Source organism: Accipiter gentilis, chromosome 10, assembly GCF_929443795.1.
Source record: "Accipiter gentilis chromosome 10, bAccGen1.1, whole genome shotgun sequence".
Classification (NCBI taxonomy): domain Eukaryota; kingdom Metazoa; phylum Chordata; class Aves; order Accipitriformes; family Accipitridae; genus Astur; species Astur gentilis.
This window is the reverse complement of record NC_064889.1, coordinates 15,262,264-15,280,387: the sequence shown is the minus strand read 5'-3', so window position 1 is coordinate 15,280,387 and position 18,124 is coordinate 15,262,264. Positions and strand designations below refer to the sequence as shown.

Sequence of the window (18,124 nt, the reverse complement as noted above, 5' to 3'; positions counted from 1 at the left end):
CTTTTGAAAAACATACTTTACACAAGGCAAAATGGAGAAGCAAAGCACCACTAATTATCATAAATAATCAATTTGTCCTTTTTATATCTAAGGCCTATTTCAGCTCTGAAAGTCACAAGATTTCCCTTAACCAAAATGTACATACTTTTTCACACAGACACGATTTCAAATTTAAAAGTTTGACTGAAAATTAGAGGCCAGAATATTAAAATATCTTCAACTTACCATGCCCCTAAATATGCAAAACCCCGTTGCTAGAATGAGGTATGCAGCTAACATTAAATCTATTGGTCGTCTTAAGAGTCCTTTCTTCTGAATTTCTTGAACCACCTGCAACACAGAACATGTTTAGTGAGTACAACCAGGTTCCATATGACATATATTTAACTCCAGATCAGTCACTACAAGAAGGGTGAAGTGTTGAAACATTATGATAGACGCAGTTAGTTATCAGTTACATTACCCTATTTATCCACTGATTTCAGAGACAGAAAGATTTCCACATCTAAAAAGGTGACTTCAGACTTTATAGGATGCAGTGAGGAAAATTAATCCAAATAAACTCTAAAAATGGATAAATCCAATTAAAGCCATTTCAATACAGATTAGTTTACTTTCAAAGCAACCTAAATCAAATGAACACTAACTCTGCAATCACATAAGGCTTTAAAGCAGCATAACTAATTTCTTCAAAGTTGCGTCTTTTGTTAATTGGAATGAATTAATTTTCCTGAATGTCCCTAGGTAGAAAAGCTTTGGAAATGTAGGTTTGTCTCAAACATTTGAAGTTGAATCTAATACATTTTGTAAAAGAACTGTTTGGAGGGACAGCAAAATGAGGGTCCATCTCATTATTGACAGTGAATGCTGGTTTTCAGCAACCTGTGACACTATTGAAAATAATGGAATATCAGTGGCATAAAATAAAAGCCTTTCTGTGGCCAGTTGAGTTCTCTGCTCAGTTCAGTGAGCAAATAATATATCTTAATATGTACTTCAGAAATCGAGAAATGCGTGTGTGCATGTATGGACCATATGGAAAATCCTCCTTTCATTCTTTTATTACTTTATGCTATGGATTCCTCTGACGGGCACTGAAGCGCTTCTCGGCATCTGGATCTGATTTGTTCTGTACCTCCTTTCCTCAGCCTCAGAACAGGAATCCCCCTGCTGCACCACATGGGCAGATGTGAGGGGTTCACACTCTACAGTAGAAAAGGCTATATAGATACCTAACATGGAAGATGGCTTGGAGGAACCAAAGTCATCTCTTTGCCTACACAGTAGAACTTACAAGACCCATGGAAATAATTCAAGGTACACTTTCAGCACTGTGTAGTCACAGGCAAAATTATAAGCACATCAGAGTATCTTTATGTAGTTCAGAGGGAAAACTTCCCCATTTATATGTGTTACTCATTTCCTCTTCCTTTTTTATTAGCCATGTGTTGGCATGCAGACAGCAAAAGAAAAACCTGATTTCCTTCCTGTTATACACTTGTGGAATTGTCTCCAAAGCACAAAACAATAATTAGGATGTAGAAGCACAGTTAAAAGCAGTCAGGATCAAGATAGTCACAATACAGTTATTGAAACTGGAGAACTGATCTTGCAAGCACAATTCCTGAGTAAGAACTGCAAGATCTGAATTGTAGGTTAACAAAAATAAGGCTATTTGAAACAGATAGGCTGTCCCTTTCATAAAACTATTTTTTTTCTTTTAAAGGGTCTTTTTCAGGAAAAAAAGAAGTTACACCTTTGTTTGTTTTTAAACACAAATAACAGGTCTGTTTTGGCAGTATGGTGTCACTTCACAGTATTTAAAGAACTAGTGCAGGAATGTTTATAATATTACCTGCAAAGAATATCTATATTCTAATATTTATTCCTATGAAAGACAAAGGCCTCCCATGGCTGCTGAGTTGCAAGTCATTTTCAGATGTAGACTACCTAAGGATAATGGAAAGTTTGAGGGTTGATATATTTTCTTTCCACTTTTGTCTAAATATGAAGCTTATATATATGTATCACTCCTCATTTCAAAATGTATATTAAATTAACGTGCATATTTACTGTGATCACAAAGCCACAACCAGAACTTTGTACTTAGAGGTTCTGGAGACAAAGCCAATATTAGTGGAAACGACTTTTAGCACAGTATGAGTTTGTGAAATTGCCATGGTACAGAAAACTCGCACCTTTTTTTCTCTATGCATACATTTATGCAAACAAAGTGAAAACACAAACCTTAAAAAAAACCAGAAGCAAGAATTTGGAAGACAGTATGCGCTTTGCTGACAGACTTCAGCTACATAGTAATTTTGCCTTACCTTTCTTTTATACAGCAAAGTTGCATCAATACATGCTAAAATGAATTACATGTTAAATATGCTGGCTGAGTAGAGATGACCCGCCACAGGTTTCCCATTTATTGCAAACAACATTGAACTCTGCACAGATCTTGCCAACCCTGCTGTTTCTTTTGTGTAGCAAGGAAGTGTGTAGGCATGCTTTGCAATTTCTCTCACTTCCAGGAAAAAGCTATTTTCCATAACTTCTGAGAGGCTCCTTACATGACCAGTTTTAAGGAATCAGAGTAGTCTTGTGTGCTGTCCATAGAAGTCAGTCCCTTCAGAATTCATGTGCAAATCTGAATTTATGTGTATAAATTGTTAATGAATTTTAAATTACATTAAACTTTTCTGAGCTGATATACTTGTAGATAAATCTGCTGGGCTTTGTAAATACTGCAGCACAACTTGGTTTGATTCTAAATGAGGGCATAACTCCACTCCTCTCGCATGCACCCACCTCTGTTAGAAAACACCCAAAACTTGATTACCTCTTCTCTGTCCCCACAGTGATTTATTTATTTTTTAACTAACTGGTTTATAATATTATAGCAATTAATACCTTGGCCAACAGAATATACCTTGCTTCTGTTCCTTTCATGTAAGTATTTTTCTATATACTTGCACTATTAAGTTTAAAAGCATTATTAAATTTTCTTCCTAAATCTTTTAATACCAACTCTGAATGATAGCTAAAAAAAGTTCCATTTTATAGCTAATTGCAAATGATCTATTGAAAGAGAACTAACTATTTTCAGGACTTACAATGACTAGCTAACTGACTAGTAGCATTACACACAGTTATTTCCTGGAAACAATACTTAATTTGGGACTGAGAAAGTTGTATAAAAAAAAAGAAAAATTGATGAGTTAAATCATGTTAAGATTTAAAGGCATTTCAAGGTATACAGTTATTGAACAGTATTTATGCTTGGATATGGAGCATAAAAATAAATACGACTTCTAAAAAAGAAATTACATAGGAAGGGTAGTAGGCCCCAGGGAAAGGAATCAAAGCTTCTTCTATCACCTTCTGAGCAAGGAAGTGTAGGTTTACAAGAAAGGATTCACTAAGAAGTGCAATGTTAAATTTTCAGATCACCAGCTTTTTATGCACTCTCTTTTTGAAACAGAATTTAAAAAACTAAGTTTCTCTGCAATATATACTGAAGTAGAATATCAAACCTAGGTAAGCAATTTAGCTCCTGATAAGCTTAGGAGCTGATAAGCTATATTTCAGCAAATAAGCAGTCCATCATGTATTTTCTATAATAGCAATTTCTGTGGTGTTCTCAGTACTAGGAAAAAGAACTGAAACCTTCATCCATCCTCCGTGGAAAGGTTGTTCTCACTAATATTATATGGCAAAATTCGCCATCACTACCTTTAGCTACACTTCTCTACCCTGATGACTCTAAAGAATGTGTTTCTGGCCAGAACTAGTGACACCTTTAAGTAAGTCATCTCAAATTGCTTTGGGATGGATGGGACATGTAGTTTCTTGTAAGCCTATGCAGGAGGGTAGAAGAGGGTTTGGCACCTGAAGTCTCTCTCCCAATTTGCCTTTCACAGGGACTTGCCCTAAAGGTGGTGATTCTGTAGCAGTTCTTCAAACTTCAGGAGATACTCATATCTATCTATACCTCTCTTTCCTACTGAAGAATCATGAATGGATGGCTGAATGTTACCTTTCATACATTTCTAGGAAAATCTGTCAGTGCATCATCTGCTGTTATTCTATGCCCTAGGCTATGCCACTTGCACACTGACTGCCTATTAGCTGTGGAATAGGAACTAACTCCTTCATCTGTGTCTATGTTTTCAGTTACAGAATGAACCTGACTGAGACTCAGGAGCTCTTGTGATGCAAAAATATTAATTGATTATATTACTTAAAACTGATATGGTGTGCTGTGGCAATAAACTGGCTTGCTTATAGCAACAAAGAGTTAAAGATCTGTTCTGTGCTTTGTACTGCAGGGATTTTTTTTTTTTTTTTTTTTTTATAAAACAGTCCATAAATTCTTACTGCATTTCTTGATTGCTCAGTTAAACTTATTATAGCCCAACTATTCAATTCAAAGGCAAAGGTCTAAGGAGTTTTAAGCAAACATTAATTTCATGGATTTTTTTTAATAAGAAGTGTGTAAATAATTTTCATATCAATTAATGTACAGTGTCTTACTTGTAAAATCTATTATTGCAGAATGCACATACAAAAAATTATTAAATTACATGAAATCTGTAAGTTGTCTGCAGAAGAATACTTTCCTGCAGAGCTTCTGTCAGGATTTTGTGGTGCTTTATGAAGCTGGTATATGTCAATATTTTCATCAGCTATGAAATTGAAACAGAAATTGAATAGATAGAGGTTAGTAACACAATTACACCTAGAAATGGGTTCTTTACTCTAAACATGAGATTCTTTTGCTTTTTCTTTAGCCCACCATAATTAAATGGTCCCACAGTATAGATATTTTTACAGTGTCTACGCAGCCTGGCAGGAATTGTCATAACAGTGAACAGTTACAGTACATTCCATGCTCACCAAGGGACCTATAAAACTCAGTAGAAACAGCCAAGCATATTTCATTTTTCCTAACAGCAGCCAACACTTAAATACAATAATATTACCTTGACTGGAGTGTCGTGAGTCACTGAAGGTTGGTTATAAATTCGGAACCCAGCCCATATGGGAAGGCAAATATATGGCACACTTAGGAAAAAAGCAGGACACACTTTTGTTCCATATTTGCCTGTTAAAAAATTATCATAGGATGTATGAGAATTTGTAAGCTGTGTTGCAGAAGAGTTAAAAAATGTCCTATGTAATATCAAACCTGAAGCAGCTATGGTAATGTAGACATAAAATATTAGAAATAGCTCTTAAAGCAACACACAAATCTTCTTGAAAATCATGTGCTCAACAGTGGTAGAGTCACAGGTGACAGAGAGCCATCAGACAGGAAGCCATTTCAGAAATTAAGGGAGTTTTGAGGGGACAGGAAACCACTCCTGTCACTCTGTCACTCCTATAGGATGGGACAGCTTTGAAATCTCTTAATGGAACCTGTTTCAAATACAGACATCATTCTTTTAAAAATGGAAAAAAGGAATGCATCCATTTTTGAAGATCTGATATTGCATTTGTTTTCCAAAGTCCTGATTTCTCCTGCAGGCCTGTACTAATATTTAAAGACAAAACATAAATTCAGAGAGCTATCCTCAGCACAAGTAAATCTGGAAAATCCATGTCCTTTACACTGGCTACTCCCTATGTCAGAAAGGAAGGCAGAAGGCATGCTCTTGCGAACAAGTTTCTCAGCCTTCTCTAGAGGAATGAGGAAAAGGTATTGTAGCGTTAAATCTGCTGACTGTTTTATCTGTGGTGCCTGTGTATCTACAATGGAGGGAACTGGACTGGCCCCAGGCTGCACCATGAATATTCTTCCTCTGTCATAAAAAGCAGTGCCATCGTGAGCTTTTCTACAGCTGACTACAGGATTTGGACACATCAACATTTTTCTTAGTTGAACACTTGTCAACTTTGCATCAATTTAAGCTTTGCTAAAAAGGAAATCTTTAATTGAGGGGGGTGGCACTCTTAAAGGACCACCTACCAGTAATAATGATGTAAAATTTTGTATTACAATTCTCAACCTCTAGCAGCACAGCTATGCACTGATTTATGTTAGAAATCTAGGAACGTTAAATTTATTTTGAAAATAGAATCACTTCCAGATTTCAGTTCTAAAGGTGATTTGGATGCCTCTTGTAAGCTGCTTGAAATATTAAGTAAATTGGAAATTTTATGCAAAATAAGATTTATATTTTTATGATACTAAGAGACAGTTATTGTCTCATTGCTTAAATTAAACTTAGTTTGGATAAAAGCCTTATGGGTGTCACAAAATACTTTTCTTTTTTTTTCCTTGAAAGCAATGTAAATTGAAAGGGTTTTTTTTTTCTGGTCTCCATCTTCCCTTCCTCATATTTAAATTTCAAAATATCTTGCATCGCTTTACTGATATTCCTAAAATTCCTCTTTCATATTATTACAGAACAAACCAATACTGCAGTAATATATAGATAGCCTAATGCTGAATTTAGAAAATGTTTCACAGGAAAAAGTTAGTCATAAAATTATGTCCTTACCCACAATGTTTCCAGGCATAAAGACAATGATGCTCATGATAATGGAACCTAGCCAGTAGAGGCCAATGGTTCTATAGCTTTGTCTGTGTAAAAAAGAAAACAAGACATAATTATTGCACCATCCCTAAAAATGCCCTACCTCAAATCACCCTAAAATATGATACTAATTGCCATGGTTGTATCTTAGTAAGTAAAGGTTTTAAAATCTGTACCACAAGTCAACAGTGGATTCTTGCCTCTGAGAGGGGGATATGGAGAAATCCTACATACGTGTGAGAAGGTTATCACATGACCAGTACAGGATTTGTGCATAATTAGTTATTTGCTGTTACGTTTCACTCATTTGAAGGCTGCATGATTTTGCACATCGCAGGTTGTACAAAACTATAAAAGAATTAATAATTCATTTCATTCTGTTAATGTTTTTATTACCAGTGGATACATTAGCCTCTGGAATTTAAATACATATTTTCTCAAACTCTTTATTCAACAGCAGGAAACATAAGAATCTCTAGAAATAACCATTTTCTCTTAAACTGCATGGTACTCTCTACCATGGATGAGAGATCATCATCATGTTAAGCAATACATTATTCCTACCATAAATATGTTATTTAGGAAAAAGAAATGTTTTCGCACATGGTTTTAACATGCATCATCTTTAAGCTTTCCTTTTAACTAACACAAAGCATGCAGATGGGCTATGCTCTCTGCTGCAGAGTGAAGACAGACTACAACTCAATGTATTTGCTGGGCTTATTCAGGTAAGAGTAATTTGGTGAGGGTACAATTCCTGAAAGTAATGGAATTTTAAAAGCATTGCTTTGGCCTAAGGCATGAAATGGTCCTGAAAGAAAAATCTAAATACTGCATAGAAAAGAAAGCCCTTTGTAGTTTATATGAGAATGCAAGCAAAGTAAACAGTACGTAAATCAAAATTACTTACTCCCATGCAATAGCTGCCACCATCAACAGATACATCAGATAATGAACAGAGCCATCCCAATAGCAGATCACATGGCCATATGCAGTGTTGAGATACGGTTCACCCTACGGAACATTTATTTTAAAAAAGATACACTGATTAGAGGAAGAAGAACAAATAATTAATAAAAACCAACAGGAAACAATTTCAGAAAAGTAACTGATGTTCTTTTAATCCAGAGGTACAGTTTTTGACTGATGATACACGTTGCCAGGCACAAACCTGATTTAGGTAGGATTAGGTATAATTAAATCAGTTCTATAGTTGCACAATAGAGTGCAAGATGGAAGGGAAAACTCCTATGTATGACTGTCAGCATTGTTCTACTTACATTATGGAAATATTACTTTTGCGTATTTTAGTGATAAAAGCTAAACAAAAAGAGATATATTTAGCAACCTAGAGATCTAAAACAATATTGAATATATCGATGACAACGTATAACCTTGTAAGGTCCAACTCATTTCATGCTAAAGTTCATGGAATCTTTTCAATGACTTCAGTGACTTTCATATCAAGCTCTTACTGAGCTATTTTTGGTGGATGTTGATGTTCAGCAGCCAACAGATTCTGCTGACTACGTATCTGGTCATCATTTTTTAACTCTAATTCCTTTTAGTAAAGTGATTAGGCAAAAAAAAAAGGAGCAATTTTGTTTCCTTCTTGGTAACACATGTAGGTACTGCAGTACTCATCCACTCCTGAGTGCTATCTATGGCTTTCTGCAAACATGTACAGTCCATTCAATTCCCACAGAAGTTAATACAGAACAGTATTATTTAAACTAAGTGAAATACCATTGGAGCTTGAATGGTATGCTATTTTTCCCAAATGAGTCAGTGATTTCAAATCAGTGAAGGTTTTGTCCATAACAATAATGAAACAGGTCAATGACCAAATTTGAGAAAACCCTTTTGAATATGTAAGTGGCTATTTTTCTGTGACAAATACCATACCAAGTTATTTATAGTAAAGATTTTATTTACATTTGTAAGGCAAACAATTGTTTACCTCTCTCAAGTAATGAGTCATGAATCCATCAATAATTCCATCCTGCTCCAGTCCAATTATTAGATTCACTACACTGGTAAAGGCAAATACAGCATAAACTGTAATAAGACAAAGGGGAAAAAATTTAATGAATTAACAAAGATTTGGAATCATGCAGTTGCTTCACAGTCCAATAAATTCAGTCAGGCAGAGATCTATTGGACTAGATGCATCTGCTTGGAGGTCACAGATAGTTAATGTACAATATGACTTTCCTACATAGCTTAGTATTTTTTAATTAGTGGTTAGTCAAGAGTTCTTAGGAAGCTTTTCTTAGGAACGTGAAATCCTGCAGAACTGTAGGCACAGCCTCCGTGGAAAGTCAGTGTCTGCAGAAAGGACTATGTAGCCGTTCAAAACTCTTGGTCACACGAAGTAGACAACCTTGACTGTACTCATCTCTTGGAAAGGAGAAAGGACAACAAAAGCGAGGTGGAGAGGGAAAGGTGACTTGCCATTTTTGGACGTGAGCAAGGCAAACTGTATTAGCCACAGCAGTCCATAGGAGATCTGTCTGGCAAGTTAGCGAGTCACTCCTTTGAGACAGGAAATTTATTTGCAGTACGTTTATGTTATTTATTTCCTTTGACTTCAGTGTGAACTGAGAGTTCCTGGCCTCACGCAGAACACTGGGGACAGATGCCTACGAGTTGTCATGAGGAGGAAGACAGAGGGCAAATATACGTGGTCCATACGCTGCTTTGCCTATGGGCCCATCTTGTAAAATTTAGAAAAACAGCAGTGTTTTTTCTTCCAGATTTTTGCTATAAAGTAATCTAGATCTAAGGTTTCCTTTTCAAAGGTAATCTAGATCTTTATGCTTTTATGGCAAAGTATCAATATAGAAATGTTTGCCCAAGTCTGCAGACAGCCTGAGCCAGGAGTTGGGAGTGCTTGGAACTTTCTTATGTATCACAAAGATGAGTTAACACAGAAGCCTAATAAAAATGGCAGAATTAAGGAATTCAGTCATAGGAAGAACCAAGCCATAGAGGCCATTGATCCAAAAGATCCAAAAATCCCTAATGAGTCCACTCAGGATGAGACAGGCATAAGAGATCTACTGTGGTGCCTAAGTACTGCTACAAGGAGGATCTTAACAGAGCAGGTATGACAGTATTTCAAACACTTCCACAGCCCAACTCGAGTGTTATTCTTGTCAAATAGGAGGTCTGGGTTGTCCCTAAGCTGGATCTCCTATTTGAGAAGAATAAAAAGGTTCGAAAGAAGCATTATTTCTCCTCTGTTTTCTCCAGTCTTTCTTTCTTTCTTGGCTCCTTAGCACCTCACCAGACTGGGTTCTGAAGCCCTGCCTTAAATGTTCAAACTGAAATAACTGTCGCATATTATCATTTACATAAATTAACACTTTCTGAATTTAGCTTCATTGTTACCAAGACATACCATAAAACAGCGGGTCTTTTGGTGGTTTTCTTTTGACAAGAACACGAGCCAACAGAGCAATAAAAACCAGAACCAGCAATCCAACTGCAACAATTACCCAGGAACTGTAACAGTATTAAAAAGAAAAAAAATTTAAAAGACAGAGAAAGAGACAGAATTTTGCTTCTTCAGCTTTTCTTACTAGCTATCCTCAAATGCACATACTCTCAAAGTAACTTTGAATACTTTAAAAGGCTGTTTTTAAAGTCCATCTCATAGTCTGTCATAGTACCCATTTTATAGTTTTGCAGAATTTATGTGCCTGTCTTTTCACACGTGATCATCTAAAAAAAAGAAAATATGGAAATAGCTAGATAAATAACATATCCAGGAGTCTAGATTTGTCCGACTAAAATCATTTTCATACTAGTATCTGCAAAAATAAATAAAAATGATGGAAAACTTAAAGGCCAACAAGAGGTGAAAGTCACAAACAGAGAGATTTCAAAGCCAAAAAGGATCATTAGGGACATTTAGTCTAATCCCAGCAATAAATTATCTACTCAGGGAACTACATATTCACAAATAAAACACATCAGTCCCATGGAATACGAATAGCAGTGTGGAGCGCCTATGATGGATCTAGGTTTAATTTCCAGTGTTGGAAGTGCCAGGGTCTCTCTGGCCCTATAAAGCAGGATCACTTTTGGGGGGGGGGGGGGGGTGGGGGTGGTGGTGGTGGTCAGTAATCAACCCAGGTGGGCTCGGCAGAAAAGACCGTTTCTCTGAAGATGGGGCTATAATGTTAGTGCATGTAAAGTCATAGTAGCGGAAAGCACAAAAATCTTCAGCACAAAGCAAATTTGTCTCCTTCCCCAAGAAAACGCAAGTTAAGAAAATCAGTTTGAAATTGGTCTATAAGCTCTAAGTGCATCAATCGTATTTAGTTCTCTTTAAGACAGACTCTCCTTCTCAGTCTTCATTTTTGTGCTTGTGTATGGGGAAAAAACAGGAGGGGGAAGGTAGGTAAAGTTCAGATGCATAAGCTAAAAATATTTGGTACATAATTTTATACATAGTACCACTCTGCGGGCCAAGAAAACAAATTGTGTACAAACAAATAACATTATGACCATTTCAGCCTTAGTGAAACCTGACTTAAAACTATTGCAAAGAACTTGTAAGATCAAATATTTCGGAATATCTACACACATACTTTCTGAGTCAGGATGAGCAGTACTAGCTTGTTGATTTTTTTACGGTTTGAATCTTCTGCTAGTCTGTTTTCCCAGTGATTAATTTCTTCATGCCGTTACAGCTGTTAATATCGCAGTGACTTTTCACTGCGGTCTATCAATTTGAAATAAATATTGGCAACGAATCAAGTAAGTCAGCACGTGTTATTCAGCATTTCTCTAGCAATGAGAAACAAAAAATTAAGTTACGGGCCAGAAGGAGGAAAATGAGGAAGGAACAGATGTAGCAAAGCCTTAAAAACACAGAGCAAATATTTGTGCAGTAAAGTTGCAAAACACCCCAGGCTGTGGGATCACAAAATAGCACACGGACCTTTAAGTACACTGGTTTTTCCATGAGGAAAGACCTTGCTTTTCTAGACCTGCGGTTTACCCTGGGATCCTATTTTTTCGGCAGAGCGAGGGCATATGGGCATTTCCAGTTAAAACTCGCACGTCCTACGGGCTGCCGGAGGCGCGGGGCTGGGGAGCTTTCCGAGGCTGCCGAGTTCTTCCGTTCGTTTTCAAATAGAATTGGATTTTGTCTGTGAATGCCTTGACAGGGGCGCCGGCGGGAGGCCGCGGAGCCCCGGGACGGCCTCCAGCGCCCGCTGCCCCGCGGTTCAGGCGCGGTGCGGGCGCGGCTGCCGCGGCGGCCGGCGGCACCTTCCGGGCCGGTTTGTCCTTTCGGCGTTACCAGCCGGCCCCGGCGGCGAGCCGCGGGCGGGAGCGGCGGTCGCCCGAGCCCCGGGGACGCCGGGACACGCTTCAGGTGATGCGAAAGGCGCAGTTCCGAGGGTCCTGGGGTGAGGGGCCGGGCCGGGCTCCCGAGCCAGGAGCCCCGCTCGCCTCTCCCCGGGTCGCATCCCGGCACGGCTCCCGTCAGAGGACGCGGGCAGGACCCGGGAGCGGGTCTCCGGCTCCCGTCAGAGGACGCGGGCAGGACCCGGGAGCGGGTCTCCGGCTCCCGTCAGAGGACGCGGGCAGGACCCGGGAGCGGGTCTCCGGCTCCCGTCAGAGGACGCGGGGAGGACCCGGGAGCGGGTCTCCGGCTCCCGCCCGAGCCGCTCCCCGCCGGCGCCCGGCTGCCCGCGGCGAGGCCCGACCCGCGCCCTCCGCTGCGCTGCCCCGCTCCGCCTCCCGCCCCGTCCCGCTCAGCCCCGCGGCCGCAGCTGCCCTCTCCCTGCGCCGCCGCTAAAAATACCCGCCGGGCTCCCCCGCCCGCCCGCACCTCCCTCAGCCCCGCCGCTCCGCTCCGCTCCGCTCCGCTGCCCTCCCCGCCGGGCGGGAGCCGCCCGGCCTCGCCCGCCTCACCTGCCGCCGGCCGCCAGGCAGTTGAAGAGGTACGTGACGGGGATGGCGGTGAGCGAGAGGACGAAGACGCCGGTGGCCGCCGAGGCGCTCATCCCCGCGGCGGGAGGCGGCAGCCGCCCTCTGCGCCCCGAGGCGAGCGCCGCGCCTTGCCCGAGGCGCCGCCTCGCCTCAGCCCTTCACCCCCCGCGGAGGGGCGCCCGCCGCCCCGCCGGCCTCTGCTCGCCGCCCCGCCGCCCGCCCCATCGCCGGCGCGCGCCCCGCGGCGGGGCGGGCCGCCCCCTCCCGCCCCGCGCGGGGAAGGTTAAATCCGCCTCAGAAACCGGAGCCGCCCGCTTGCTCCTCCGGAGGCTCGGGGAGGGCCGTGGAGCTTTCCCCGGGGGTAGGGGGCTGCCCCGAAGGCGGCGCGGCGCCGAGCCGAGCCGAGCCATGATGCCGGGGGTGATGCCGCCCGCGCGGGACCGCGGGCGTGGGGCGTCGCGGCGGGGGGGGGGGGGGGAAGGGGGGGGGAGGCGGCACGGCGGCGGCAGGGAATGGGGGGGCTCCTCCGCCAACCGCCAACGAACGACGGGGGCGAAATGCCAAGTGGATGCTGTAACAGTTGAACTAAGCGTTGTGAAAGAGGCTTCCCGGGTTAATTATTGACTGATGGCACCGCAAGAAACGGCAGGCGGATGCAGTCGTGTGCGCGGTGCCTTTTCGGAGGCGATCCGTTTTCGTGAAAGGTGGTAGGTGGAAGAGAGGTTCCCTTGATCCGACTAGTGCAGGAGTCTCTCTAAGAAACCCGTGAAAAAAATCATGCTTCTCTTTTTGCGTCAGAATTTAGCTGGGTTATTAAGAACAAGGACATGAGCGTTTTAAAAGTGTTTCAATTGCGAACTCGCCTTTTTTTCCGTTTAAATGTCAAAAAAATAACAAAAATCAGGCATACGTTTGAATTTATCCATCAGCATTTTCTTCTGTCTTCAAACTTTGTTTATACATGAGTATCAACACTAAACTGTCAGTGTGCAAACAAAGGTGGAATGAGTCTTGTGTGCAAGGCAAACAGAGATGAAAGCCATTATTCCTAGAAGTTACTGGGCATTTAAATCCAGGACATTGGCAAGAGAGAGTGATCATCCTGTGTGGCTTGGGGAAAAACAACAAATGCATCTCTACCGTGCCAGGCCAGCTCTTTCTGGTAGTACCTCGGGAAGTATTAACACCATTGTAGAAGCACCCGTCTGCAATAATGGGCACGATTCCGATTCCCTCGTGTTGAAACGATACAAAGGAGGACCACTAAGGTGGCTGAGGAAACAGGGCACCTGTCCATCAGGAAGAGGCTGAAGAGCTTGGCATACGAGTGCTCTCTGTAAATACTTGAGGAGTTAACACCAGGGAGAGGAAAGAACTCTTTAATGTGATGGACAAAGCTGTGAAGAAACTTTCACTAGCTCTTGGAAAAAGATTTTTAGCTATGAACAGTAAAAGGTCTTCTAAGTCTTTTACAGTAGAAGTAATGAATAAATAAAAAAAAAAGAGTTCAGTTTTAAGATAGTATTTGATAAGTTTAAGCAATAGACTAATTGATATGATTGCCTCTGACAGAAAGGAACTTGATGACCCAGAACATATCTATGTCCTATACATTACATACAAACAAATCCTTGCATAGTCACTTCAAGTGAGAAAGGTCTAGAACCTGGCCATAGGTATATGAATGGGTTAAATCATGCTCAATCAAACTATCTGGTAAAAACATGATGCAACTCCTAAAAGTAATTTAGTCCACCCAAGTGTCAAAATTGCCATTGGATGAGTCAGGGCTAAATTTACCACCTCCAAATGCCTACCTTTCAATGCACAGCCAGTTTACTTCTCAAGCTTTCAAACGTATAGGCTGCTTATTTGTATGCAGCTGCCACAGTGCAGGCTGAAGATTCATGTCTTGAGCTTCGCTTCTTAGTTCCTGTGTCCGTAAAGTCAAACGCTATATGGGAAACTTCTTATCACCCTGCCAGCATATTCCACCACTGATTTACACCGGGCTTGTTAATCAAGTCCTGTTTCGGCTTCTGAGTAGAAACTGTCAGGGCACATTGTGTGGTAGGCCCATTGCGTGGTAGGCCCATAGCAGCTCACCTGTATGGGATGCATTGTTTGATTCTGTTGTGTTGAGATCTATCACCTTTTGATTTAAAAAATAATTATGAGCATTTGGTAGCATAAACGACCCCTGAAATTGGATGTTTGAAGTGTTTGTTCAAAAGGACCTGTTTTGTCCTTTCATTTTCATCTCTCGCCCTGTGAAAGAAGCACTAGTGAGTGAGCCTTTTCCAGCTCCATCGTTCCTTTCCACTTCCTCATGGAGGAGGCCCCCAAGTCTACCCATGATGGTGTTGAATATGTGGATTCTGGTATGCCATGCTTTCGTTATCAGAAATCTTCATTTCTAGTAGCTACAGATCCTTCTAATTCCAACTTGCCTTCTCTGTGCTGAAATGTCCTGGCTTCTATTTCGGGCTTTATGAAGAAAATAACATCCCCAGCATTCCTGTTGACTTTATTTGTATAGTTGACACCAATTCTAGAGAAAAAGGGAAAACTTGCTCAGTTAGCACAGCCCAAAACTATTGATTGACTTCCCCAATGGCAAACAGTTCAAAATTTGGCTTTAAGTCAGAATTTAAGTCAAACAGCAAACTATCTTACTGATCAAACAACACCCTCAGTTTAAAAGCAGGAGTCCTCAAAAACTAACACATGCATTTCTTGAAAGCTTTAAGTGTTCTTGTGGGGGAGGAAGGGGAAAGAACTTCAACTGTATGTAATACCACCCTCTATTCACATGCAATATAAAAATGAAGGTAGGAACAGGGTGTCTTTAACAATATAATTACTAATCAAACTGCTACATGAAAGCGGTGTTGATAAGCTGCTGTCACCAGAATGTGTAACCTCTCAGCTTCCTGTCATTTACTCAATTATATTCATTTCTTGATGTTGCAAAATCATTTGTTCTTTCTTTTTCCTGAATTTTATAAATGGCAACATCATCATGAGGCACCTGGATGCGATCACTTGTAGAAAATCATACAACTATTTAACTATTTAGCAATATTAGATGTCAGATTAAGATTGAAAAACATGTATATCCTACATAAACTGCAGTGAAACTTAGGAAAGCAAAATGGAGTAGTGAAAACATGAAAATTAAGACTCCTCCCATGCAGAAATTGTCAGAGGTTCATACTTATGACGACATGAGATTCCTAGAGTTCTGATCTTATGTTTCATCTGAAAGACAGTCCCTTCAGCAGCACAGTATCAAAATTGACGATCCTTCACCACATTGTAACATTCCTGTGTCAGAAACTACATTATTTGTGTTTAAATGGTCATTTTTAGTTAGGTAGTCCAACTCCCTCTCAAATCACAAGTATCAGCCTTATGCCACACGACAGATTCCTCACTGGGAATCCTGATGGCAGCAACAAACCAGACTCACTTGTGTAGCCCCTTGCCTGGTAATACTCAACTCACAAGCAATATGCTCAGGCTGATCTTGATTAGACCTTACTGGATCACCAACCAGTATTTATAATATAAAAGATATATATGTTTCTCTTCAATCATATATATTCTCTTCAATCTCTCTGTTAAATGGTGGCAGATCAGGCTTGATGTCAGGACTAAGAAGGCATTTGTAAGTGTGCCAGCAAAAGAATACTGTGGAGGACATAAAAATGCTTATTTATTAATAGTCAGCTTCAAAGTAGGAGACTAACTGGCCATTAGGTCTTTGCGTCTACTTTTAGTCTGGGAAACAGCTCTTATCTTTAATAACTGCCTGTTACATCATGACAAATTGTAGTGTTTAACATTATTTTGAGACATAGCTGATTTTATTTTAAATCAAAGAAATGACATTAATCTATACAAATATAGGTAGGTGAACCTTAAGCAAGCACATGAAGATCAATGCAAGGATTAAGAGGTGCTATTTATAGCTCATGGAAGCATTGCTCATGTGTTCACATATGGCTCTGCCAAGCAGCAAGCTTTCATTGCATTATGATGCCAGCTACAAAATACCGTCCTGGTACAAAACAACTCATGTCATCCAATTTTTATTGAACTAAGCTGATACATTCTTGAGACTGTACTTCCTGTATTTGCAAGTGAGTTTTTAAGGCGAGAGAAGTCAGTAACCAATAGTCCAGATAAAGATGGTTTAAAAGGGGAACTAAAAGATGAATTGAAAGCTTCATGTTTGGGACTTCTGTTAATTTGCTGGGGAAGCAGCTTAGACCACACATAACTGCAATCCTCTAGCAGCTTTAAAGCCAAACTATTCTATTTCTGAATTTCTTGTTAGTTGATGCTGTAAGACCTAATAAATGATGCTGTATAGTGAATCACAGACTGCATGGTGCACCAGAGGCAATATAATGTAGTTCATATGGTATGCACTGGGGGTCAGGAGGCCATGTGCAAATGATCTGCTGAGGATTTGGGGGTATTCGGGGAGATTCTCCAGCAGCAATCACAGCACCAAAGAAGCATGCAAAGAGGAATACATGATTAGTGTCCATTCCACTTAGAAAACTGAATATCAGTACCTCAAAAATGGAGCTGCTTCTTGTGCTACAGCCTGTCTATTCACCGACAAATAATCTTAAGAGGGAAAGAGACATGTCAGAGTAAAATTAATAGGCATTACAGTAAAAGGGAGTACGTTAATTTGACTTAAACTGTAAATGGCAAGAATGTGGCTTCTCAGTAAGAATTTTGTTAATCATGTGGAAATTGAACTGCTAGCTAAATACCCTGGTAGAAATGGAGGAAATGTGTGCTCTGTCTGGAACGCTGCTGTGCCTCAACACATTTAGCAGCAATTGAAAAGTAAATAGCTTCACAAAATAGTCACTGTTCAATCATAAAGATATGCTGGTAATAAATAATAAAAGAATTTCCTCTCCTTTGCTTCTCCAGCTATGCAGTAACAGAACATTTTTAATTATTTTAAAAATATGTCAAAGTATAAGATTTTTCATAGAGCCAGCCATGTCAGTATTTGAAATTGTAAGTAAAATAGGTATGTGGTGAGTAGAATCTTCTAAGTCTTAATTAATTGGGTTTGTTTTGTAATTACTTTCAGAGAAAAGTGTGAAGAATGTTGCCATTGCCATTTTTTTAATATTTCTGAAATATATAAATGTGCAGAATGAAAAATGAAAGAGCTACCTCCACAACTGGAGTAATTAAAAACTTCCATGTGATGTTTGCATCAGTTGTGCACATCTCTGAGTCAGGAGTCTGAAAATTTTCACAGAAACACTTTGATTAGCAGGAATGTTTATGGCAACAATGTACAGTAAGCAATAATTACAATATATTAAGGGAAATTAATGTGGAAATTATGAGTATTATCAGTAAAAATCAGAAAAGGACACTAATATAATTGAAGGGACAAGAGACATAATAACCTTAATACTCCAGAACAACTAACCAGCACAACTGAAAATGCACAATGAAGTGCTCACATACAAGCATTACTTGTAGAAATGATAGGGCAAAGAATTATGAATTTTAAAAATTCTGAGAAAGTTGCATACTTATTATGGCTTTTTAGTCAATGTTATATAGGCACTTTACAAGACATAAGA

General features: G+C 40.2%; 1 protein-coding gene across 11 annotated transcripts in view; it reads right to left on the bottom strand.

Moving 5' to 3' along the window:
* TM6SF1 (transmembrane 6 superfamily member 1) overlaps positions 1 to 12,674 on the bottom strand; it is a 48,753-nt gene extending 36,079 nt beyond the window's left edge. For 3 of the 11 annotated variants that reach the window (XM_049811518.1, XM_049811520.1, XM_049811523.1), the window contains exons 1-7: positions 12,474 to 12,674; positions 9,946 to 10,049; positions 8,503 to 8,600; positions 7,453 to 7,556; positions 6,507 to 6,589; positions 4,986 to 5,107; positions 226 to 330 (exon numbers count right to left, since the gene is read on the bottom strand). In XM_049811518.1, the coding sequence (XP_049667475.1) occupies positions 226 to 330; positions 4,986 to 5,107; positions 6,507 to 6,589; positions 7,453 to 7,556; positions 8,503 to 8,600; positions 9,946 to 10,049; positions 12,474 to 12,565 (708 nt within the window). In that variant the 5' untranslated portion in view covers positions 12,566 to 12,674. Of the gene's footprint in view, positions 1 to 225; positions 331 to 4,985; positions 5,108 to 6,506; positions 6,590 to 7,452; positions 7,557 to 8,502; positions 8,601 to 9,945; positions 10,050 to 11,140; positions 11,436 to 12,473 lie in introns of those variants that run through there. The other 8 variants (XM_049811521.1, XM_049811528.1, XM_049811519.1 and 5 more) reach the window with 7 other exon arrangements.
* Positions 12,675 to 18,124: the final 5,450 nt, after the last annotated feature.